This window comes from Lepidochelys olivacea (assembly GCF_965140295.1).
Source record: "Lepidochelys olivacea isolate rLepOli2 genome assembly, chromosome: 6".
Classification (NCBI taxonomy): domain Eukaryota; kingdom Metazoa; phylum Chordata; order Testudines; family Cheloniidae; genus Lepidochelys; species Lepidochelys olivacea.
Genome location: NC_140416.1, coordinates 46,883,833 through 46,908,210, shown reverse-complemented (window position 1 = coordinate 46,908,210; position 24,378 = coordinate 46,883,833). Strand labels below are relative to the sequence as shown.

At 44.5% G+C, this 24,378-nt stretch overlaps 1 protein-coding gene across 1 annotated transcript; it reads left to right on the top strand.

The window, feature by feature from the left end:
* Positions 1–5,641: 5,641 nt before the first annotated feature.
* On the top strand, positions 5,642–15,266 carry CD59 (CD59 molecule (CD59 blood group)). The gene is made up of 4 exons (XM_084632296.1): positions 5,642–5,948; positions 11,032–11,115; positions 11,551–11,652; positions 12,620–15,266. The coding sequence occupies exons 2-4, from the start codon at positions 11,034–11,036 to the stop codon at positions 12,814–12,816; spliced, it is 381 nt and encodes a 126-aa protein (XP_084488422.1). The 5' UTR covers positions 5,642–5,948; positions 11,032–11,033; the 3' UTR covers positions 12,817–15,266.
* The last annotated feature ends 9,112 nt before the right edge of the window (positions 15,267–24,378 follow it).

Genomic DNA, 24,378 nt, shown 5'->3' with positions numbered 1-24,378 from the left:
CCTATCAGAAAGCCAGAGAGGCGAACAGCCACTCTGGGTCAGAGCCCCAAACATGCCGCTTCTATGATGAGCTGCATGCCATTTTAGGGGGTTCAGCCACCACAACCCCAGCCGTGTTGTTTGACTCCTTCAATGGAGATGGAGGCAATACGGAAGCAGGTTTTGGGGACGAAGAAGATGATGATGAGGAGGAGGTTGTAGATAGCTCACAGCAAGCAAGCGGAGAAACCGGTTTTCCCGACAGCCAGGAACTGTTTCTCACCCTAGACCTGGAGCCAGTACCCTCCGAACCCACCCAAGGCTGCCTCCTGGACCCAGCAGGCGGAGAAGGGACCTCCGGTGAGTGTACCTTTTAAAATACTATACATGGTTTAAAAGCAAGCATGTGAAAGGATTACTTTGCCCTGGCATTTGCGGTTCTCCTAGATGTAGTCCTAAAGCCTTTGCAAAAGGTTTCTGGGGAGGGCAGCCTTATTGCGTCCTTCATGGTAGGACACTTTACCACTCCAGGCCAGTAACACGTACTCGGGAATCATTGTAGAACAAAGCATTGCAGTGTATGTTTGCTGGCATTCAAACAACATCCTTTATCTCTCTGTGTTATCCTCAGGAGAGTGAGATATAATTCATGGTCGCCTGGTTGAAATAGAGTGCTTTTCTTCAGGGGACACTCAGAGGAGCCCATTCCTGCTGGGCTGTTTGCCTGTGGCTAAACAGAAATGTTCCCCGCTGTTAGCCACAGGGAGGGGGGAAGGTTGAGGGGGTAGTCACGCGGTGGGAGGAGGCAAAATGCGACCTTGTAACGAAAGCACATGTGCTATGTATGTAATGTTAACAGCAAGATTTACCCTGAAAGAGTGTAGCCACTGTTTTATAAAATGTGTCTTTTTAAATACCGCTGTCCCTTTTTTTTTCTCCACCAGCTGCATGTGTTTCAATGATCACAGGATCTTCTCCTTCCCAGAGGCTAGTGAAGCTTAGAAAGAAAAAAAAACCGCACTCGCGATGAAATGTTCTCCGAGCTCATGCTGTCCTCCCACACTGACAGAGCACAGACGAATGCGTGGAGGCAAATAATGTCAGAGTGCAGCAAAGCACAAAATGACCGGGAGGAGAGGTGGCGGGCTGAAGAGAGTAAGTGGCGGGCTGAAGAGAGTAAGTGGCGGGCTGAAGACTGGGCTGAAGCTCAAATGTGGCGGCAGTGTGATGAGAGGAGGCAGGATTCAATGCTGAGGCTGCTGCAGGACCAAACCAGTATGCTCCAGTGTATGGTTGAGCTGCAGCAAAGGCAGCTGGAGCACAGACTGCCACTGCAGCCCCTCTGTAACCAACCGCCCTCCTCCCCAAGTTCCATAGCCTTCACACCCAGACGCCCAAGAATGCGGTGGGGGGGCCTCCGGCCAACCAGCCACTCCACCACAGAGAATTGCCAAAAAAAAAGAAGGCTGTCATTCAATAAATTTTAAAGTTGTAAACTTTTAAAGTGCTGTGCTTAAAGTGCTGTGTGGCATTTTCCTTCCCTCCTCCACCACCCCTCCTGGGCTACCTTGGTAGTCATCCCCCTATTTGTGTGATGAATGAATAAAGAACGCATGAATGTGAAGCAACAATGACTTTATTGCCTCTGCAAGCGGTGATTGAAGGGAGGAGGGGCGGGTGGTTAGCTTACAGGGAAGTAGAGTGAACCAAGGGGCAGGGGGTTTCATCAAGAAGAAACAAACAGAACTTTCACACCGTAGCCTGGCCAGTCATGAAACTGGTTTTCAAAGCTTCTCTGATGCGTACCGCGCCCTCCTGTGCTCTTCTAACCGCCCTGGTGTCTGGCTGCGCGTAACCAGCAGCCAGACGAATTGCCTCAACCTCCCACCCCGCCATAAACGTCTCCCCCTTACTCTCACAGATATTGTGGAGCACACAGCAAGCAGTAATAACAGTGAGAATATTGGTTTCGCTGAGGTCTAAGCGAGTCAGTAAACTGCGCCAGCGCGCCTTTAAACGTCCAAATGCACATTCTACCACCATTCTGCACTTGCTCAGCCTGTAGTTGAACAGCTCCTGACTACTGTCCAGGCTGCCTGTGTACGGCTTCATGAGCCATGGCATTAAGGGGTAGGCTGGGTCCCCAAGGATACATATAGGCATTTCAACATCCCCAACAGTTATTTTCTGGTCTGGGAATAATGTCCCTTCCTGCAGCTTTTGAAACAGACCAGAGTTCCTGAAGATGTGAGCATCATGCACCTTTCCCGGCCATCCCACGTTGATGTTGGTGAAACGTCCCTTGTGATCCACCAGAGCTTGCAGCACTATCGAAAAGTACCCCTTGCGGTTTATGTACTCGGCGGCTTGGTGCTCCGGTGCCAAGATAGGGATATGGGTTCCGTCTATAGCCCCACCACAGTTAGGGAATCCCATTGCAGCAAAGCCATCCACTATGACCTGCACATTTCCCAGGGTCGCTACCCTTGATATTAGCAGATCTTTGATTGCGTGGGCTACTTGCATCACAGCAGCCCCCACAGTAGATTTGCCCACTCCAAATTGATTCCCAACTGACCGGTAGCTGTCTGGCGTTGCAAGCTTCCACAGGGCTATCGCCACTCGCTTCTCAACTGTGAGGGCTGCTCTCATCTTGGTATTCATGCGCCTCAGGGCAGGGGAAAGCAAGTCACAAAGTTCCATGAAAGTGCCCTTACGCATGCAAAAGTTTCACAGCCACTGGGAATCTTCCCAGACCTGCAACACTATGCGGTCCCACCAGTCTGTGCTTGTTTCCCGAGCCCAGAATCGGCATTCCACAGCATGAACCTGCCCCATTAGCACCATGATGCATGCGTTGGCAGGGCCCATGCTTTCAGAGAAATCTGTGTCCATGTCCTGATCACTCACGTGACCGCGCTGACGTCGCCTCCTCGCCCGGTATCGCTTTGCCAGGTTCTGGTGCTGCATATACTGCTGGATAATGCGTGTGATGTTTAATGTGCTCCTAATTGCCAAAGTGAGCTGAGCGGCCTCCATGCTTGCCTTGGTATGGCGTCCGCACAGAAAAAAGGCGCAGAACGATTGTCTGCCGTTGCTCTGACGGAGGGAGGGGCGACTGACGACACGGCTTACAGGGTTGGCTTCAGGGAGCTAAAATCAACAAAGGGGGTGCCTGTACATCAAGGAGTATTTCAGGCAGGACTTCACAGAGGGTTCCAATAAGAAATGGTGCACCTAAGTTACCGTTCTTATTGGAACAAGGAGGTTAGCCTGGCCTCTGATTGATACATGGCTAGATTTACCTCGCTGCACCTTCTCTGTGAGTGACTGCAGTGTGACCTAGAGGAATGAGTCCCCTAGACAGGGGAGGAGGCAAATGAGTACAAAACAAATCTGGTCTATTTCTTGTTTTGACCCACTCCATCTATCTTTTACATCTTTGGCTGGCAGCAGACGGTGCAGAAGGACTGCATGCCATCCACATCTCATGGCTGCTTGGCAGAAGATGGTACAGTACGACTGCTAGCCATCCTCATCTCTTGCCTGCCTGGCAGAAGATGGTACAATACGACTACTAGCAATCCTCATCTCTTGCCTGCCTGGCAAAAGATGGTACAGTACGACTGCTAGCAGTCCGTATCGCCTACCCGCTCACCATAAGACGGTTCAATAGGACTGACTGCAGGACTAAAGAGAATGACCTGGTCAAGTCACTCCAAATTTAGTCCCTGCGCCCATCTCTGCCCAGGCGCTCCCAGCCAACGTGGCCAGGAGCACCTCGGACACGACGAAGACGCCTACCAGTCGTATTGCACCGTCTGCTGCCAGAAGGCAATGGGTTGCTGCTACTGTGCAGCAAAGCCGTACCGCGTCTGCCAGCACCCAGGAGACATAGGGTGACGGTTACCTGAGCGGGCTCCATGCTTGCCGTGGTATGGCGTCTGCACAGGTAACTCAGGAAAAAAGGCGCGAAATGATTGTCTGCCCTTGGTTTCACGGAGGGAGGGAGGGAACGGGGGCCTGACGATACGTACCCAGAACCACCCGCAACAATGTTTTAGCCCCATCAGAGTGCTCCATTGTGACTGCTCTGGACAGCACTCTCAGATGCCCGATTGTTTGCCGTTGCTCTGACGCCGGGAGGGGCGACTGAGGACACGGCTTACAGGGTTGGCTTCAGGGAGCTAAAATCAACAAAGGGGGTGGCTTTACATCAAGGAGTATTTCAGGCAGGACTTCACGGAGGGTTCCAATAAGAAATGGTGCACCTAAGTTATTGTCCTTATTGGAACAAGAAGGTTAGCCTGGCCTCTGATTGATACATGGCTAGATTTACCTCGCTGCACCTTCTCTGTGAGTGACTGCAGTGTGACCTAGAAGAATGAGTCCCCTAGACAGGGGAGGGGGGGAAGCAAATGAGTACAAAACAAATCTGGTCTATTTCTTGTTTTGATCCACTCCATCTATCTTTTACATCTTTGGCTGGCAGCAGACGGTGCAGAAGGACTGCATGCCATCCACATCTCATGGCTGCTCGGCAGAAGATGGTACAGTACGACTGCTAGCAGTCCGTATCGCCTGCCCGCTCACCATAAGACGGTTCAATAGGACTGACTGCAGGACTAAAGAGAATGACCTGGTCAAGTCACTCCAAATTTAGTCCCTGCGCCCATCTCTGCCCAGGCGCTCCCAGCCGACGTGGCCAGGAGCACCTCGGACATGACGATGACGGCTACCAGTCGTACTGTACCGTCTGCTGCCACAAGGCAAGGGGTTGCTGCTACTGTGTAGCAATGCCGTACCACGTCTGCCAGCACCCAGGAGACATAGGGTGACGGTTACCTGAGCGGGCTCCAGGCTTGCAGTGGTATGGCGTCTGCACAGGTAACTCAGGAAAAAAGGCGCGAAATGATTGTCTGCCCTTGCTTTCACGGAGGAAGGGAGGGAACAGGGGCCTGACGATATGTACCCAGAACCACCCGCGACAATGGTTTAGCCCCATCAGGCATTGGGATCTCAACCCAGAATTCCAATGGGCAGCGGAGACTGCGGGAACTGTGAGATAGCTACCCACAGTGCAACGCTCCGGAAGTCGACTCTAACCTCGGTACTGTGGAAGCACTCCGCCGAGTTAATGCACTTAATGCACTTAGAGCATTTTCTGTGGGGACACACACACTCGAATATATAAAACCGATTTCTAAAAAACCGACTTCTATAAATTCGACCTTATTCCGTAGTGTAGACATATCCTTAGTATAGCTAAATCCAAATCTAGTCCAAATCTTGTGATCCCTGCCAAATGGGAAAGGAACGCTTTTTAGCAACTGCCACAGCAGGAATTACAAAACTGTTATTCCTCACAGCAGGATGTGGTTCCAGAAAGGAAGAGCTTGAATTCCTTTTCTCTAGGGGAGGAAAAATAGCCTTACTAGCAAATCAGGCCCATAAAAGACCCTGTGCAAGATGCCTTAGGGACCAAGATAACATTAGCACCCGAAGAAGCTGGCAGTAGCCTAGCCTCCAGCTGCCCACCTGCAGAATTTCATGCTCAGGCCCCCTCTTATCGCCCAGCTAATCATTGCCACCGCTGAGCTCTGGGGATTGAGCAGCTAGTCTACACTGGCAACTAAAAACCCACCTCCGCGGGGGGCCTAGCTCCCAGCACCAGGGCGCTGTTTACTGTGGCGCATTACAGCGTAGAAACTTGCAGCGCTCCCCGGCGTGTATTTCCGCAGCGCTGTAAATTGTCCGCGGAGACAAGCCCCACCCATCCGCAGCCAGCTGGCGCCTTTCCGCACCGCGGAGACGAAGGCGACGGGAAAAGGGTGGGTGCCTGCCTTGCCGGGAGCCGCCCCTCGTCAGCAGACCTACTGGCTTTCCCTTCAGCTCGGCCGGGAGCGGAGGCTATTGGGCTGCTGCGTCACCCCCTGGAAGAGCGCTCGGCGGGCCCGTGCTGACAGCCGGTGAGCAGGGGAAGGCGGGCGGGGGGCCGCTTGCCCGCGGGACGTCTGCTGCGGGGGACAGAGGACGTGGCTTGCTGTCAGGCGGGGGCTCTTGAATTATAACCGCTTGGGGCAGAGGCCGCGTTTCCCTCCCGGGCCGCGCGGTGCCCAGCGACCCTCCGCCTGCGTAAGCCCTGCGGTGGCAGACACGTAGGGGAAGGAGGGAAAAGTGTGCAGTGCGCTGGTCACAGCCGCCTCTTTCCCGCCCGCAGGGTACGCGCCTTCGCGGGATCCTCGGGCGCTTCTGCAACAGGCGTGGGTCAACGTTCAGGGTCTGACGGGCGAGAAAGGAAACCGCGGGGCCTAGGCTGCAGAACTTATTTCCACCCCCCCCCGAAAGGCTGCCTCAAGGGCTGGCTCCTTTAACGGCAGGAATCACGCAGTGCCCGAGGCAGGCAAACTTTCCAGCTGTTACTTTGTGTCTGGCAATCGCATGCAACCCTCCTGGATGGCGAGAGGGGCGGGGTTGTGATGATTCTTAAATAGGAATTCTGTGGTGAGCCATGACTTGGCACCCAGGACGGTAGCCTCTCTTGTTGTTTATAATATATTTGCTAAAAGAAAAGGAGGACTTGTGGCACCTTAGAGACTAACCAATTTATTTGAGCATAAGCTCACACAGACACCCATTTTTATACATTTTATATACATTTTATACACCATTTTTATACACACAGACACCCATTTTTTCATGGTTTGTGTGTATAAGAAGATCTTCTGTACTTTCCACAGTATGCATCCGATGAAGTGAGCTGTAGCTCACGAAAGCTTATGCTCAAATAAATTGGTTAGTCTCTAAGGTGCCACAAGTCCTCCTTTTCTTTTTGCGGATACAGACTAACACGGCTGTTACTCTGAAATATATTTGCTGTACTTGGCCGCTATAAGGTTTATAAAACTGCCCCCCCCCCCAGTTCTGCCCCAACAGTAATGATGTATTAGCAGCCTCAGGCATTGTGCCTAGGCCTCCTAGTTAAGTAGTGGGCACAAAGCAGCTGAAAGAGGGAGGGCTGCAAACAGTATTCTGTTTTCCCCTCTAGTGTGTTGCAGCACAGCGGAAGAACAAGAAATGTTAAGTCAGCTCTAAAAGCCTGTGCTAGGTGGCTTGAGAGCGGAAAGCTAGCAGAACACGTAAATGCATGTCAGGTGATCAAAGTGCAGCGACGATAGACGATACCAGTCAGACTTGTACAGGGCAAGATTCTTCCACACTTAGAATGCTCTGGAGTTTCTTGCTCTCAGGATAGTCCCATTAAAATTAATCACAGTCGCTTGAGCAGATAATTATGGAATCAAGCCCACAGAGCTGTATACCAGCTCATCCTGCCCACCATGTATAAAGTTTGAAGACATGTAGGGCATGTCAAGTGACTTTAGGCTTATTTTTATTTTGCCATATCCTAAACCAATATAAAGTCCAGGAAACTTCAGAAGATATGTGTTTGAAAAGAGGGAGTTGTGTGAAGAGAGAGCCAGTTCATACTGATAGTTGTGTCGAATTGGCCAAAGAACATTAAACCAGGGCAGCTGTGAATGCCATTCAAATCTGAGGCTTCTGAAAGCCAGGAATCTTTTGCTGTTGACTGTCAATTGCTTAAATATGTCTGACTTTCCCATTGCATATGCCTGGATGTATTGAGTCCTTGTGTGACTCTCTTGATTCAGGGGAATTCACCAGGGATGAATTTAGACGGTTGGTTTGTTTTTTACTGAACCAACCCTTCAGAGACTTATGAAATGACACTGGCAGAATTGTTCAATTCATATTTCTGTTTTGTATTTGGGCTAATGCTGAATGATGTATCTAGCTGCAACAAAGAAGGATATTAAACAGCATCTTAACTAAAGTTAGTTGATGCTAAAATTAGCAGCTCCCAACAACTTGCATTCAAAAGTTTTAATGGAGTTGATTCCAGACCACAGGCATTAATTTTTAATAGATCTTGGTAAAATTTCACAGGACTGGAAGAAGGCCAGTGTTGTGCCAATATTTTGTTTTCCATTTAAAAAATAACTCAAGCTAATTACAGGCTGGTAAGTCTTATATTGAGCCCAGGTAAAATAATAGAAGGGCTTATATTGAACTGTGCCAATAAGGAATTAGAGGTTTCAGAGTAACAGCCGTGTTAGTCTGTATTCGCAAAAAGAAAAGGAGTACTTGTGGCACCTTAGAGACTAACCAATTTATTTGAGCATAAGCTTTCGTGAGTTACAGCTCACTTCATCGGATGCATCCGATGAAGTGAGCTGTAGCTCTCGAAAGCTTATGCTCAAATAAATTGGTTAGTCGCTAAGATGCCAGAAGTACTCCTTTTCTTTTTAATAAGGAATTAGAGGACAAAAATATAAGTAATGCCAATCAGCATGGTTTCATGGAAAATGTCTTGTGAAAGAATCACATTTTTTGACCAGATTGAATGTGGTTGATAAAGGTAACTGAGGTTTTTTGCTTGGATTTCTGTAAGGCATTTGACTTGTGTGACACCGATTTTTAAAAAATAACATTATACAAAATTAACAGCCTTTTTTTTTTTTTTAAAAAAAAAGATCCATTTAAATTGAGCTAACTGATAGCAGACACACAATGTTAGTGGGTGGAAAGTAACAACAGTTGGTCTCGGAGAGCCTGCCATTTGGATCACTCAGTAAACTGGGCACAATCGAACATGTTTGAAGTATTGCCAAGTGAGACGTCATATGTGTAGGGATAAAGAATGTAGGCCATACTTAAAAGATGGGGGACTATCCCACAAAGCCGTGATTCTGTGAAAAGAACTCAGGAATCATTGTAGATGACTAAGTGACTGTGAGGTCCCAATGTGATGCAGTGGGCGGAAGGGTTAACCAAGTTCTCTCTTTACACATCCAAGGATTATCAAGCAAGAATAGGGAGATAGCATCTCTATATAGGACATGGGTGAGACCATTACTGGGTGACTGCATCTAGTTCTGCTCTCCACACTTCAAGAAGAGCATTGAAAAATTAGAGAGATCAGAGAAGAACTAGAAAAAATGAGTTCTGGAAAACACATCTTACAATGAGAGTCTTCAGAAATTCAATCTGTTTATCTCATCAAAGAGAAGGTTAAGTTTTGACTTTATCATAGTCTGCAAGTTTCTACACAAGGAGACGATATGAAGGGGCTCCTTAATGTAGCAGACAAAAAGTCTAACAAAATCCAATGACAAGAAATCTGAAGTGGAAAAAATTCAAAATGACACAACTTCTTAAATGAGTCCTCAACCACTGGAATGAATTACTAAGGGAAGTGGTCATTTGGATTCCTTAAATGCAGATGCTGTAGTTTAACTACAAGTTACTGGACTTGACAACAGAGCCAGCAGTTCCCCTTTTGGTGCACCACATTCTGGGGAGGTGTACCACAGAACAAGGAGTGCTGATGGCTAGCTGGTGTGGGAGGAGATGGTTCTGCTTCAGCTTTGAGTCCTCCACCCCCTCTCCCTTTCCTCCAAGCAGTAGAGAGAGGCAAGTTAGGAAGAATAATTATCTCCACTACACTAATTACTGGGTAAAATTCTGTAGCTTGTGTTATGCACTAGCTGATCAAAATGGCCCATTCTGTCCTTAGAGGATCCGTCATCTTTTCATAGACTTTAATGTGACATTACGAAGGCGAAAGTGATAGAAGTCCAAAGGCTACTGCTGTATAAATACTGCTGTTCTTAGTGTATAAGAACTTGGAGGTCTGCTGGCAGGCAGGAATGTGCTGCAAGTCTTTTATTTTTGATTTCAGTGCCTCACAATGGACAGAGAAGTCAGTAAAATGTGGCCTGTCCCATAGCAACAGAATGATCTGTGTTCATTTCCTAGTTACCTGCTGTATGCCAGTTGTCAAATAAAATAATATGTAGGAAGTAAAGCTCCTTAGTAACTGTTTGTTAACCCCAAAAACATCCCTCCCCTGAGTGGTAGAGATTGTCCCCATTTTACAGTTGGGGAAGCTGAGACACAGAGTAGTTAAGTGATGTCCAATACAAAAGTAAAGGGAATCAATGTTGAAGGTTAAGTTAATAAAGCAGAACCCAAGAAGGGATGGAAATGGATAAAGTGTGTTTGAGTGTATTAAAGGGAAAAAGAAAAAACAAAAGCAGAGCGCCGCAGACTGGCCCCCAAAGGATGCTCAGGGAGGCAGCCAGGCCTACTACAGTAGGATATGGCTCTTGTGTAGTAGCTAACTTTCTAGTTACTATATTTTACTGTTTAAGTGCCTTATTGCTGCCTCACAACTGAGTGATGGCAAACATGCTGCCCTTGAGGACCACTGCTGTTTCTATCTTTTCATTATTTTTATTCCTTCTCCATTCTTCAGCCTCCTTTCCCTTCTGCAACTTCCAGTCTTCCCCTGTGAGCTTTGCGCCTATCCACTTGCACTTCTGCTAAAATGATCAGCAGTGAAATACTTTAAGTATCAATGTTAACTAACATCATTAGGCTTTAGAATTCAGTGAAATGAAAGGAGATGGAAAACTTGCCATGACAGGCTGCCTGCAGTCCTTGGTAGACTTAATTGCTTTGGTTTGCACTTGGTTCACATTTTGAATGTTTTCTTCACAGCCTGATAGCAAGTGTAAAAAATCAGGAATGGAGGGGGGGGAGGAATAGGGTCCTATGTAAGATACCCCTAATATCAGGACAGTCCCTATAAAATCAGAACATCTGGTCATCCTAGGATAAACTAACTTTTTATTAGTGAGAGCTGGGATTCTGTAGAATCTGTATCTGTCATGGGGGGCCACATAATTAGAACAAACATTCAGGATCCTTGACAATACTATCATAGGTATTTTGTATAGCCCACATCACTGTAATATCCAATGCCTCGCACACATTATTGAATTTATTTCCCCAACATCTCAGTGAGGTATGGGAGCATCACTGTCTCCACTTTGGCACCTTGGTCCCCTCTCGAATCTCCAAGTCCTATTGCTGTTATAACGGATGGTTTTGTAAATCTTTTCCTGACATTAAATATTTCGAGCTAAGGAGTTTAGTCCTAACTCATGATTGTTCTCTTGCTTCCAGATATGGGAAGAAACATGAATCGGAACAAAACAAACCATGTCCTGCTCACTGTCTTCATTATTATGGCTGTGTTTTGCAGTTCTGGTAGGTATCCTGGAGTGCCTACATTAAAGGGAAAATTATGAGCCTAGCATCAGACCCAAGTAGCTCTGCTGCTGCTGTGCAAATATGCAGGTATAGATGGTCCTGAGGAAAGTCCCTGCCAACTGCTGCAACTCGGGCTGTTTGGAGCAGGAAGCAGTACAGTTATGTAAATCTATCTCCCTGGACTCTTGTGGATGCATTAGGAGCTGAGTTTGACTTCGCCTGTGGGGATCAGAATCAGAATACTAAAGCATTAGGTGGTTTGACCTAAAAGTTGCAGTACTTAAACCAGATTATCATGAGGTTATGGTTCAGGGATTTATAACTGTTTTGACCTAACAATAATCTTGAAAAGTTACTTATTTCAGAACATCAAATGTACAAGAAGAAAGTTTATTACTTAGTAACTGGCTTCTCTCTCTCTCTCTCTCTCAGGATATATGCTGAAGTGTTATGACTGTCCACTTACTGCTGTGCCATGTAAGACCAATATTACCTGCAGAAATGGCTTAGATTCTTGCCTATGGCTTAAAACTGGTATGTTTACGATCCCAAATGTTGTAGACTTAAAATAAATATAGTAAATCTATATTCATTCAATTTTAATTATTCCAATGTAATCAAATAGGTTTTATTTCCACAGTCTGTATGAATGTCCATCTGAAGTACTCTTACTGAAGTCCTTGTTGGCGCCTTCAGCTTTATGTAGGATTGTGTGCATTAATACAGTTTGAACTGTTACAACTATGGATGTTCCAACACAACTGTGGGGACATAGTTTTATAGTTTAAAAAGAGATCCTATTGTGCAGTTAGGCAGCCAACAAACTGCTCTGTTGCCTGACTGGTGGGTGTGTGGGGAAACTTGTAAAAGGAGGAAATCGCACTGCCAGCTGGGAGGCCAACAGTCTCCAGTTCACTGACTTAGGGTTGGGGTATATGTTGCTTCTTTATGCCATGACTGAGAAGTACGCAGCACTTTCATTTTCAGTACAGTCCAATTTGGAAACTGAATTTAGGCTTCTACTCTATGACTGCCAGCATTGTCCCCTGCTTTGCATTCCAGGTAGAGATGAGTGCAAACCAGCATTCCAGGAACTAGGACCTAAATTTCATAGCTGATCCCATTTGGCCAGGTTGGGCACTGGTGCTGGTTTTATATTGTAATATATAAGAGCCGTTTGCCTGCAGATTGCAGTGCTTGGGATGAGAAATGAGCCAGAGCTACAAAACTCAGGGAAGTGTGTGTGTGTGTGTGTTAGTTAGTTATGGCCATCTATTGAAATGAGTCCAGCTGTGAAATTCAGATTCTTATATAAGTTCTGATTTGGATTCAGCTCTACCTGCTATGTCCCAAACAGCTCACAAGAGCATTCTATTATAACAAAAACCAAGGTGGGGAAATCCCTGTGACTATCTAATGTATCTTTGAATACCCTTGTGAAACGGTTTTCTCTACAGGGAAGCTAGTAATTTTGCATAACTTTTTAATTTTTTTTTTAAAGGTGAAAAGACACTGTCTCATTGCTATACATATTCCAACTGCAACATGAACCAAATTAAAGAGGATTACAAGTTTGACAGCTTTAATTTCAGATGTTGCCAAAAAGACCTGTGTAACAGGAGTCCAACCACAATGATTAGTACAGCAGGCTTCAGCATCGCTACCATAATGACCATGATCTGGATACTCGGCGCTTAAGATGGAGGGGGAAAAGGATAATTTTGTTTTCCTAAATACCTACTGATTTAGAAATCATTCATATAAACATGCTGTCTATTGTAGACAATTTTTGCGCCTAGCACAGTTGTGTTGTTTGAGAAAGCAGACTTAGAAAAAAAACAGGTTTTTTTTGGAAAAGCTATATGTTAAAATGTAGGGAAAGTACATCTACAGTGGTAGATAACTGCAGGTTCTTAACAGAAGTTATACTTCTCTGTGTTATCTGGAGTAAATTCTTTCTCTTGCTTACAGTAAGTTTCACATCTCTGATCTGATTTGAGTTTGTCCTTTATGCTCCAGTTGTGGCAATGTTATCTAGCCCTTCAAAGGTGTAAGCCACTTTTTTAAGTCAGTAAGACTATTGTTGGTATTGATCAGCAGCTTTTCCTTTATTTTCTTATGTAATTGTTTCTGCTTGAAAATATGTTTAACAAATAGACCTAACTCACCATATTAAAAGTTATGGTTGCTTTTTTGTATAACACTTATAACTGCCAAAATTGTATTTGTACTGCTTTGTCGCTAATGCATTGCATGCTTATACAGGCAATGACTCTTGACGGTCTGTTTTGTTGTAAAGCGTAGTGACTCAGAATATTTGCAGTCCCTCTCTTATTCCTGCAGAACTTCTGTAGTGTCTACTCTTCTCCTTTCTTAGAAGTACTGTAAATACACTTAGAGAAGGGGTGAAGTGAACTACCAATGTCCTTTTTTTGGATCCTTGATCTTTAATCTGTGCCATCTAGAGTTTCCTATGCTGCCCACTACCCTTCATCTTGGCTACTGTGTCTTTGAACAGATTGTAAAGGCACCATGATTTTCCTTATTGATCACAAGTTTGTTTTTTTTTCCCTTCCAAATGATTTCTACACTTAAACCATTCTGTAACTTCTGTGATCATTCAGATTCAGCAGTAATGTGTGGTGATAAAATATGAGCTGTGGCTGGTTTATTTACCCAATGGGAGAATTGTAGTGCCCTACAGAAATGTCAAGACTTGTGCAGGGGGCTTATATAAAGGAAGGGATCTTTCTCAACCCAAGGTAATACACTGGCCACCTGCACAATTTTCCTTATCAGTACCACAGTCCCTGTTACAACTTGCATACCAGTCCACAATGCTAGGTTTTTAGCCTGTAGATAAGATGATTCATAGACTTAATGACTGCAGCTATACTACATTTCCCTTCCCGAGCCCACTGTCCTGAGTAGCTAGCCAGCAGAAGCTGGGTGTTTTCCTTGTGTGCTAGGCCTCCTGCATCATTTCATTCATAAAGAGCTCTTGCTATAATGAAATGCATCATCTTGTAATACTGTTGCAAAAAAACCGAAACCAATTTTGAGTTGCATTAACAGAGGCCTAGGGTGATAGTACTGCTCTACTCCTGTTCAAGCCAGCAGGGCTTCATGTATTCACCCCAGGCTGCTGGAGGAATTAGCTGAAGAAATGTTGGCACCATGGGCAATATTTGCAAATTCATGGATGACAGGAGAGGTCCTGGAGGACTGGGGAAGGGCTAACGTGCCCATCTTTAAAGATAGGAAAAAGGAGGAGTTGGTGAACGACAGCTCCCTCAGCCTGACCTCAATACCTGGGAAGCTACCGGAGCAGTGTAGCAGATCCGTGGAGGATGAAGGGGTGATCACAAGGCGCCAGCATGCATTTACTAAGAACAAATCTAGCCAAACCAGTTTGATTTCCTTCTTTGACATAAGAAGAAAAGGAGTACTTGTGGCACCTTAGAGATGAACAAATTCACTTCACTGGATGCATTCCGATGAAGTGAGCTGTAGCTCACGAAAGCTTATGCTCAAATAAATTTGTTCGTCTCTAAGGTGCCACAAGTACTCCTTTTTGCAAATACAGACTAACATGGCTGCTACTCTGAAACCATTCTTTGACATAGTAACTGGTTTAGTGGATAGAGGGAATATGACAGACATAATATACCTTGAATTTAGCAAGGCTTTTGCCATAGTCCTATGTGACATTCTGATAAGTAAGCTGGAGAAATACAGTCTCAGTGGAGCTACTATTAAATGGATACATAATTGGTTAAACAACCACAAACAATGAGTCACTATGAATGGAAGGATGTCAGATTGGTCAGAGGTCTCAAGTGGGGTTCCACAGGGATCTGTTCTGGGTCTGGTATTATTTTCACATCTTTATTAATGACCTGGATGTAGGAATAGAGAGCATCCTGATCAAATTTGCAGATGACACAAAGCTGCGGGAGGGGGGAGGACAGGTTTGCAAACACTTTGGAGGATAGAGCTCAAATTCAAAGGAATCTTGATAAACTGGGGAACTGGACTATAGACAACCAAATGAAATTCAGTGAAGACAAATGTAAGGTGCAACATGGAGGGAAGAAAAACCAAATGCTTTTTAATGTTTTTAATGAAATAAATACTACTGGGAATTATGTGATTTTTGTGAGACTTTTAACTTCACAGATGTAGATTGGTGGACAAATGCTACTCATAAAGGGCCATTTTAGATTTGGTATTGGTGAGTAATGAGGACCTCAGAGAAGAACTGGCTGTAGAGAACAACTTTGGTTTGAGTGATCATGAGTTAATTCAGTTTAAATGGAAGGATAAACAAAAATAGATCTGCAACAAGGGTCCTTGATTTCAAAAGAGCTAACTTTTTAATAAATGAAGGGAATTAGGGAAGTGGACTGGACCAAAGAACTCAAGATCTAAATGTGGAGGAGGCTTGGAATTACTTAGTCAAAGTTGCAGAAGCTATCTGAAGCCTTCATCCCAAGCAAGGGGAAAAAATTCATAGGGAAGGGTAGCAGACCAAGCTGGATGAGCAAAGCATCTCAAACAGGTGATTAAGCAAAAGCAGAAACTCTACAAGGAATGGGAGATGGAAGGGATCAGCAGGGAAGTCAGAAAGTGTAGGGATAAAGTGAGAACTGCCAAAAGCCAAGCAGAGTTGGACCTTGCAAAGGGAATTAAACCCATAGTAAAGGTTCTATAGCTGTATAAATAAGAAGAAAATAAGTGGGACCACTAAGCGCTGATGATGGGGTGGAGATTAAAAATTATGTAGTCATGGCCCAACACCTAAACAAATAATTTGCCTCCGTTTTTAATGAGGCTAATCAAGAGCTTATAGGTAGTGGCAGGGTCGCTAATAGTAGCAAGGGTACGGAGGTAGAAATTCCCACATCTGAGGTAGAAGTCAAATTCAAACAGTTTAATGGGATTAAACGGGGGGTGGGGAGGCTGGATAATCCTCATCCAAGAATATTAAAGGAACTGGCACATGGAATTGCAAGAACATAAGAATGGCCAAACTGGGTCAGACCAAAGGTTTATCTAGCCCAGTATCCTGTCTTCCGACAGTGGCCGCTGCCAGGTACCCCAGAAGGACTGAACAAAACAGGTAAGTGATCTATCACCCATTCCCAGCTTCTGACAAACAGAGGCTAGGGACACCATCCCTGTTCATTCTGGCTAATAGCCATTGATGGACCTATCCTCCATGAATTTATCTAGTTCCTTTTTGAACCCTACTAGTCTTGGCCTTCACAACATCCTCTGGCAAAGAGTTCCACAGCTTGACTGTGCATAGGGTGAAGAATCATAGAATATCAGGGTTGGAAGGGACCCCAGAAGGTCATCTAGTCCAACCCCCTGCTCGAAGCAGGACCAATTCCCAGTTAAATCATCCCAGCCAGGGCTTTGACAAGCCTGATCTTAAAAACCTCTAAGGAAGGAGATTCTACCACCTCCCTAGGTAACGCATTCCAGTGTTTCACCACCCTCTTAGTGAAAAAGTTTTTCCTAATATCCAATCTAAACCTCCCCCACTGCAACTTGAGACCATTACTCCTCGTTCTGTCATCTGCTACCATAGAGAACAGTCTAGAGCCATCCTCTTTGGAACCCCCTTTCAGGTAGTTGAAAGCAGCTATCAAATCCCCCCTCATTCTTCTCTTCTGCAGGCTAAACAATCCCAGCTCCCTCAGAAGAAATACTGCCTTTTTGTTTGTTTTAAATTGTACTGGAAGAATACAAATAGCAAGAATTTTTAATGAATCTGTAAACTTGGGAGGTCATACCCTATGACTGGAGAATTGCTAATATAGTTTTTATTTTTAAGAAAGGGAACAAAAAGTGATCTAGGAAACTACAGGCCTGTTAGTTTGACCTCAAGTCTATGCAAGGTCTTGGAACAAATTTTGAAGAGAAAGTAGTTAAGGACACAGAGGTGAATGGTAATTGGGATAAAATACAACAAGATTTTACAAAAGGTAGATTTTGCCAGACCAACCTGATCTCCTTTGAGACGATAACTGATTTTTTAGACAAAGGAAATGCAATTGATCTAATCTACCTGGATTTCAGTAAGGCATTCAATACAGTTCCATATGGAAAATTATTAGTTAAATTGGTGAAGATGGAGATTAATATAAGAATTGAAAGGTGGATAAAGAACTGGTTACTGACTACAATGGATCATACTGAAAGCTGAACTGTCAGGCTGGAGGGAGCTTATTAGTGGAGTTCCTCAGGGATCGGTCTTGGGACCAATCTTATTTAACTGACCTTGGCACAAAAAGTGAGAGTGTGCTAATAAAATTTGCGGATGACACAACATTGGGAGGTATAGCCAGTATGGAGGAGGACTGGAATCTCATAAAAGAAGATCTGGATGACCTTGTAAACTGGAGTAATAGAAAGGGGATTGTGACATTATCTGATTAAAATATTACCATGTAGATCATTGTTGTTCCCACAGTTATATAATTGCAACAAATCTTGTACAAAGTATATCAAGTAAAGTGTCTATGGAAAAGTTATAATTTGCTGAATATGATTATGCTATTTGAATGCATGCATCATTTTTGTATCTGAAGTTACGAATATTAACTCTGTACCTGTATTTCAAATGATTGCTCCTGTGGTAGCACCCACAAGGTATTTAGCCAGGACATTGTGAAGGAACTATTCAAGTTGAATGGCCCATCAAAGAACACTTAAGTCACAATGGAGCATGGGAGACACCTATCTACACTTAATGGTCTTTCCTGTGAATATGGAATATGGCTTCTGCTACAACTAAGCATGCATGGACATGTGACTTGCCCATGTGACTCCAAACACCATCTTGTTACTTGTAATTTTCCACAGTGAGAACAATGGGTTTCCCTTCGCTTGGCAGAAGCTATAAAAAGGCCTTGGAAACATCTCCATTTTGCCTCTTTCCTGCTCAATCCTCTGGACTATGAACTTATAATAATGGGAGCATTCTAACCAAAGGACTGGGGACTTACCAATGATTTGGAAGCAACCAGAGAATTAACAAGCCAGCAGTTTATTCTATCACTGCTACAAGCCTGATCCAAGAACTTTGCAATTGTTTTATGTATTTGATTCCTTTAACCAGTTTTAACCCTCACCTACCTACCTTTCTTTCTTTCTTTTTCTTTTCTTTTTCTTTTAATAAATAAACCTTTAGGTATTAGATACTGAAGGATTGGCAACAGTGTGATTATTGGGTAAGATCTGAGTTATATATTGATGTGGGTATGTGTCTGGTCCTTTGGGATCAGAAGAACCCTTTTATTTGATGAAATTGGTTTTAAATAACCACTTATCTTTAAGTCTAGTGTCTGGGTGTTGAATCCAGGACTGGAATGCCTAAGGAGACTGCTTTTCTGACTTCTTGTTAGCCAGTGTGGTGAAAGAGGAGTTTACTTTTGTTGCTGGTCTGGTGTATCTTATGGGAGAATAACCAGTTTTGGGGTGTGTCCTATTTCTCTGCCCTATTTCTCAGCAGTTTGCCCTGAATTTGGTATTCTCAGTTGTGACCCATGGAGGCACGGTGACAGGGATGAAATTTAATAGTGCAAAGTGCAGGGTCATGCATTTAGGCTCTAACAATAGGAATTTTTGCTATCAGCTGGGGACTTACCAATTGGAAGTGACAAGAGAAGGAGAAAGACCTGGGTGTATTGGTTGATCACAGGATGACTATGAGCCATCAGTGTGATGCGGCCATGAAAAAGGCTAATGCAGTCCTAGGCAGCATCAGGTGAGGTATTTCTAGTAGACACAAGGAAGTGTTAGTACCATCATACAAGGCACTGGTGAGACCTCACCTGGAATACTGTGTGGAATTCTGGTCTCCTATGTTTAAGAAAGATGAATTCAAACTGGAACAGGTGCAGAGAAGAGCTACTAGGATGATCCGAGGAATGGAAAACTTACCTTATGAGAGGAGACTCAATGATTTTAGTTTGTTTAGCCTAACCAAAAGAAGGATGAGGGGAGATATGATTGCTCTCTATAAATACTTCAGCGGGATAAATACCAGGGAGGGAGAGGAGTTATTTAAGTGCCAATGCGGACACAAGAAAAAATGGCTATAAACTAGTCATCAACAAGTTTAGGTTCAAAATTAGGCAAAGGTTTCTAGCCATCACAGGAATGAAGTTCTGGAACAGCCTTCCACAGGAAGCAGTACGGGCAAAAAACGTAACTGGCTTCAAGACTGAGATTGATAAGTTTATGGACTAGATAGTATGACAGGAGTGCCTACAATGGTATGTGGCCCATCAGCAACCGCCAGTAGCAAAAATCCCCAGCTACTGAAGACGGGACACTAGATGGGGAGGGCTCTGAGTTACTACAGAGAATTATTTCCCAGGAGATCCCTGGTGAATCATGCGCACATGTTCAGGGTCTAAGTAATCACCATATCTGAGGTTGGGAAGGAATTTCTCCCTCGGTCAGATTGGCTGAGACCCTGGGAGTGGCGTTCGCCTTCCTCTGCAGCATTACACATATAATTCTCACAGGAAATAAGTTAATAACTTAGTGCAAGTTGATAACTTAATTGGTTAGTAACATAGTAAAAGCTTCTTGATTGGTTAATAACTTAGATTGGTTAATAATTAAATCACACAGTGTTTTAATATCATGTGTTTTAAAGAGCCCAAGAGACTCATTAAAGAGCCCCATGTGGATCACGAGCTTTAGTCTGAGTATCACTGGTCTAAATCACAGCTCATGTAATAGGAACCTTTGCTTAGTCAGATTGGTCTAATATAAATTCCTTTCCTGTGAGGAGTCCCTGTAACTAAGTGTCTAGCCCACACATTCTCACACTAACATTTCATTACTTCATTATTTGGTCTAACTCCATTGAAACCCTTGTGAAGAAAATGATTCCACTGATATTATTTATCAAAGCAGAAAAGTGGTGGTTAAGCTCCACAACTCAACCAGTCAGGTTACATCGGGTTTTTTGTTACACTTTGCTTTACTTTGGCTGTTGCTTTCTCGTACAGTATCTTTGCTCTTGACACACCATTAGGAATATGAGGAAATCATCTGGACACAGCTAAGCACCAAATGATAGCATTTACTACCTCATATGATCATACAGACTGTCCTACCTGCCTGTATGCACAGCTACTCAGCTAGGATTCTGTTGGTTTTAGCAATAGATGGTGGGGATGCCTACAAGAAGGCACCCAAACTATTTAATGGGATATTACTTAATTTCTGTTCATTACAGTGTACAAAGTCTAGTTCTTCCTCACTACTTTTCCATCTGGGTGGCAATTTAACACTGGGTCATATCTTACCGTAGAGCAGCAGATGGAATTCCCTTCTATTTTTCCGTAGAAAACAATGGTAGAATATGGTCTTCTTGTTCATGCTTTGCAGAGGCACAGTTTCCTGCCTATGATCCTGCACAATCTTGGCAACAGCAAGAGAAAATGGAAATAGATGACTAAATACATTGCTGCTATGCTGCAAAATTGCTGCAGTGGGACTGTCCATGTAAGCATTGCTTACTCTGTGCTGAATTAAAAAAAAAAAAAAAAAAAAGAGCAATTTCTGAGAAATCAGGTCAAATGCTGTTCTCAGTTATGCCTTTGCTACCCCATTTATAGGGTAAAACTGGAATAACAGAGAAAAATGTCTCACTGATACTAATGAATACAGAGCCAGATGTTCATGTGACTTTTTTTTAATTATAGACATTGCAGGTACTGCCATCTATAGTTAAAGCTGCCCAATACTTCCCATTATAAAAACCTATTTTCACGTGCATGCATCTTTGCCAAACTTTAAGCATTTGGGCTGAAATTTTCCATGCGGGGGTATCTGCCTCAGGCTGAATGTTTCTTTTGAATATTTCAGCAAAAAATGGTTCAGCCATTTCCCAGAATGAGATTAGGGAAAAGATGGTGTTTTGTCCATGTACATTTTTTTTTTTACAACTGTTTGATTGAGAAGCTGTAGTTCCTCCATGCTTTGGAGTAAGGACTTCAAATTTGAATGGGGCAGTTGCCCTATTGCCAGGGTGTGACGTTCCCCTCTGGTGTTATCTGGACTGGTGATCTGCTAGGTCACTCCAATCCTTCACCCTGGGAGCCAGCCTTACCCTGCTCTGCTGTGAGAACCCTCACTCTTGGGCTGTTCACCCCCCTTGAGAGTCAGGTGAGCATTACCTCATCGCAGTCCCAAACTGACCAAAGGAAGGGGGGCGACTCACTCAACAGTCCAACAGATCCTTTGTTGCTGCCTGTGCCTGTGTCCTTTGTTCCTGTGAGGCTGGGCTAAGTTTGTCCCATACATGCCCTGATCAGGTGTGAACTGCCCCTCTGCTCTTGGAGAGTTTTTGTCTGGACTTCTCTTAAGCCGTGAGGACACATTTTCAGCCTCACAACTATATACATGAAATTACAACCTATAACATTTCTATAACAATAATACTCAGTGCATTGTGAGCTTTCTGAAGACACCTGACATAACAAACTTTGCATTGGATACCACACAATCATATTATAAGGCTGAATATGGGGGTGCAGGGTATTCCCCTGAGTATATGAATATGGGGGTGCAGGGTATTCCCCTGAGGTACAGAACATCACATAGGGATGTGCCCTTTGCTAGCCCTCTGAAAATTTTATCCAAATTTGGCCATTATGGGTCTCTGAAAAATCTCCATTTGCACATGCTCACTAAAGGTTTGCAAGACTTTTACAAATAAAAGTTTCCAAAGATTCTGCCTGTACTGGAGCATGCACCATCACCCCCATCATAGCTTCTATTTTCCAACTCAACCACACATGTGCCACTTCCACAGAATGATTGAACATGCTCCAGTTCCCACCTGCTGGAAGGAGCCACACTGGAATGCACTGGGTTGAGGAGCCGAGACGTGAGTGTAAAGAATGGGATGTGGAACTGAGGGATGGGGTAGTGGCAGACGGTCCTGTAATCACTAGTGTAGACTGCCCTCAGACATGGAATACAACCCAAGACTATCATTCCTCTGCTGTCACAAAAGAGTTGAGAAACCCAATGGCAAACTATCATAGAATCATCGAAGATTCGGGTTGGAAGAGACCTCAGGAGGTCATCTAGTTAACCCCCCTGCTCAAAGCAGGATCAACCCCAAGTAAATCATCCCAGCCAGAGCTTTGTCAAGCTGGGCCTTAAAAACCTCTAAGGATAGAGATTCTACCACCTCCTAGGTAACCCATTCCAGTGCATCACCACCTTCCTAGTGAAATAGTTTTTTGTAATATTCAACGTAGACCTCTGCCACTGCAACTTGAGACCATCACTCCTTGTTCTGTCATCTGCCACCACTGAGAACATCCTCCTTGGAACTCCCCTTCAGGCAGTTGAAGACTGCTATCAAATTCCCCCTCACTCTTCTCTTCTGCAGACTAAATAAGCCCAGTTCCCTCAGCCTCTCCTCATAAGTCATGTGCCCTAGCACCCTAATCATTTTCTTTGCCCTCCGCTGGACTCTCTCCAATTTTTCCACATCCTTCTGCAGTGGGGGGCCCAAAACTGGACACAATACTCCAGATGTGGCCTCACTAGTGCCAAATAGAGGGGAATAATCACTTCCCTCGATCTGTGGCAATGTTCCTACTAATGCAGCCCAATGTGTTGTTAGCCTTCTTGGCAACAAGGGCACACTGTTGACTCATATCCAGCTTTTTGTCCACTGTAATCCCCAGGTACTTTTCTGAAGAATTGCTGCTTAGCCAGTCGGTCCTCAGCCTGTAGCAGTGCATAGGATTCTTCTGTCCTAACTACAGGACTCTGCATTTGTCCTTGTTGAAGCTCCTCAGATTTCTTTTGGCCCAATCCTCCAATTTGTCTAGGTCACTCTGAACCCTATCCCTACCCTCCAGCATATCTACTTCTCCCTCCAGTTTAGTGTAATCTGCAAACATGCTGAGGGTGCAATCCATCCCATCATCCAGCTCATTAATGAAAATGTTGAACAAAACCAGCCGCAGGACAGACCCCTGGGGCACTCCGCTTGATACTGGCTGCCAACTAGACATCGAGCTGTTGATCACTACCCGTTGAGCCCGACGAGCTAGCCAGCTTTCTATCCACCTTATAGTCCATTCATCCAATCTATACTTCTTTAACTTGCTGGCAAGAATACTGTGGGAGACCATATCAAAAGCTTTGCTAAAGTCAAGGTATGTCATGTCCACCCTTTTCCCCTCAACCACAGAGCCAGTTATTTCATCATAGAAGGGAATCAGGTTGGTCAGGCATGACTTGCCCTTGGTGAATCCATGTTGACTGTTCCTGATCACCTTTCTCTCCTCCAAGTGCTTCAAAATGGATTCCATGATGACCTGCTCCATGATTTTGCGGGGGACTGAAGTGAGGCTGACTGGTCTGTAGTTCCCCAGATTATTCTTCTTCCCTTTTTAAAAGATGGGCACTATATTTGCCTTTTTCCAATCGTCCGGGACCTCCCCTGATCACCACAAGTTTTCAAAGATAATAGCCAATGGCTCTACAATCACATCAGCCAACTCCCTCAGCACCCTCGGATGCATTGTATCCTGCCCCATGGACTTGTGCATGTCCAAGTTTTCTAAATAGTCCTTAACCTGTTCTTTCACCACTGCGGGCTGCTCACCTCCTCCCCATACTGTGCTGCCCAGTGCAGCAGTCTGGGAGCTGACCTTGTCTGTGAAGACCGAGGCAAAAAAGCATTGAGTACTTCAGCTTTTTCCACATCATCTGTCACTAGGTTTCCTCCCCCATTCAGTAAGGGTCCCACACTTTCCATGACCTTCTTCTTATTACTAACACACCTGTAGAAACCTTTCTTGTTACCCTTCACATCCCTTGCTAGCTGCAACTCCAATTGTGCTTTGGCCTTCCTGATTACACACTTGCGTGCTTGAGCAATATTTTTATATTCCTCCCTAGTCATCTGTCCAAGTTTCCACTTCTTGTAAGCTTCCTTTTTGTGTTTAAGCTCACCGAAGATTTCTCTCTTAAGCCAAGATGATTGCCTGCCATTTTTGCTATTCTTTCTGCACATCGGGATGGTTTGTTCCTGTGCCCTCAATAAGGCTTCTTTAAAACACAGCCAGCTCTCCTGGACTCCTTTCCCCCTATGTGCCTTGTCTCCCTCTGGCAGTTAGCCCATGTAAAGCATAACAATCTTCTACTGCTGCCTGTAGTACCAGAAGTCTGTCTGGTAGATATAAAGGTTCTCAACCTGCT

What these genes read in the sequence shown, in the direction of transcription:
- CD59 (XM_084632296.1), top strand. Translation starts at nt 11,034, where the DNA reads ATGGGAAGAAACATGAATCGGAACAAAACAAACCATGTCCTGCTCACT. An exon ending in GGCTGTGTTTTGCAGTTCTG is followed by an intron (nt 11,116 to 11,550) that starts GTAGGTATCCTG and finishes TCTCTCTCTCAG; the next exon opens with GATATATGCTGAAGTGTTAT. An exon ending in TTGCCTATGGCTTAAAACTG is followed by an intron (nt 11,653 to 12,619) that starts GTATGTTTACGA and finishes TTTTTTTTAAAG; the next exon opens with GTGAAAAGACACTGTCTCAT.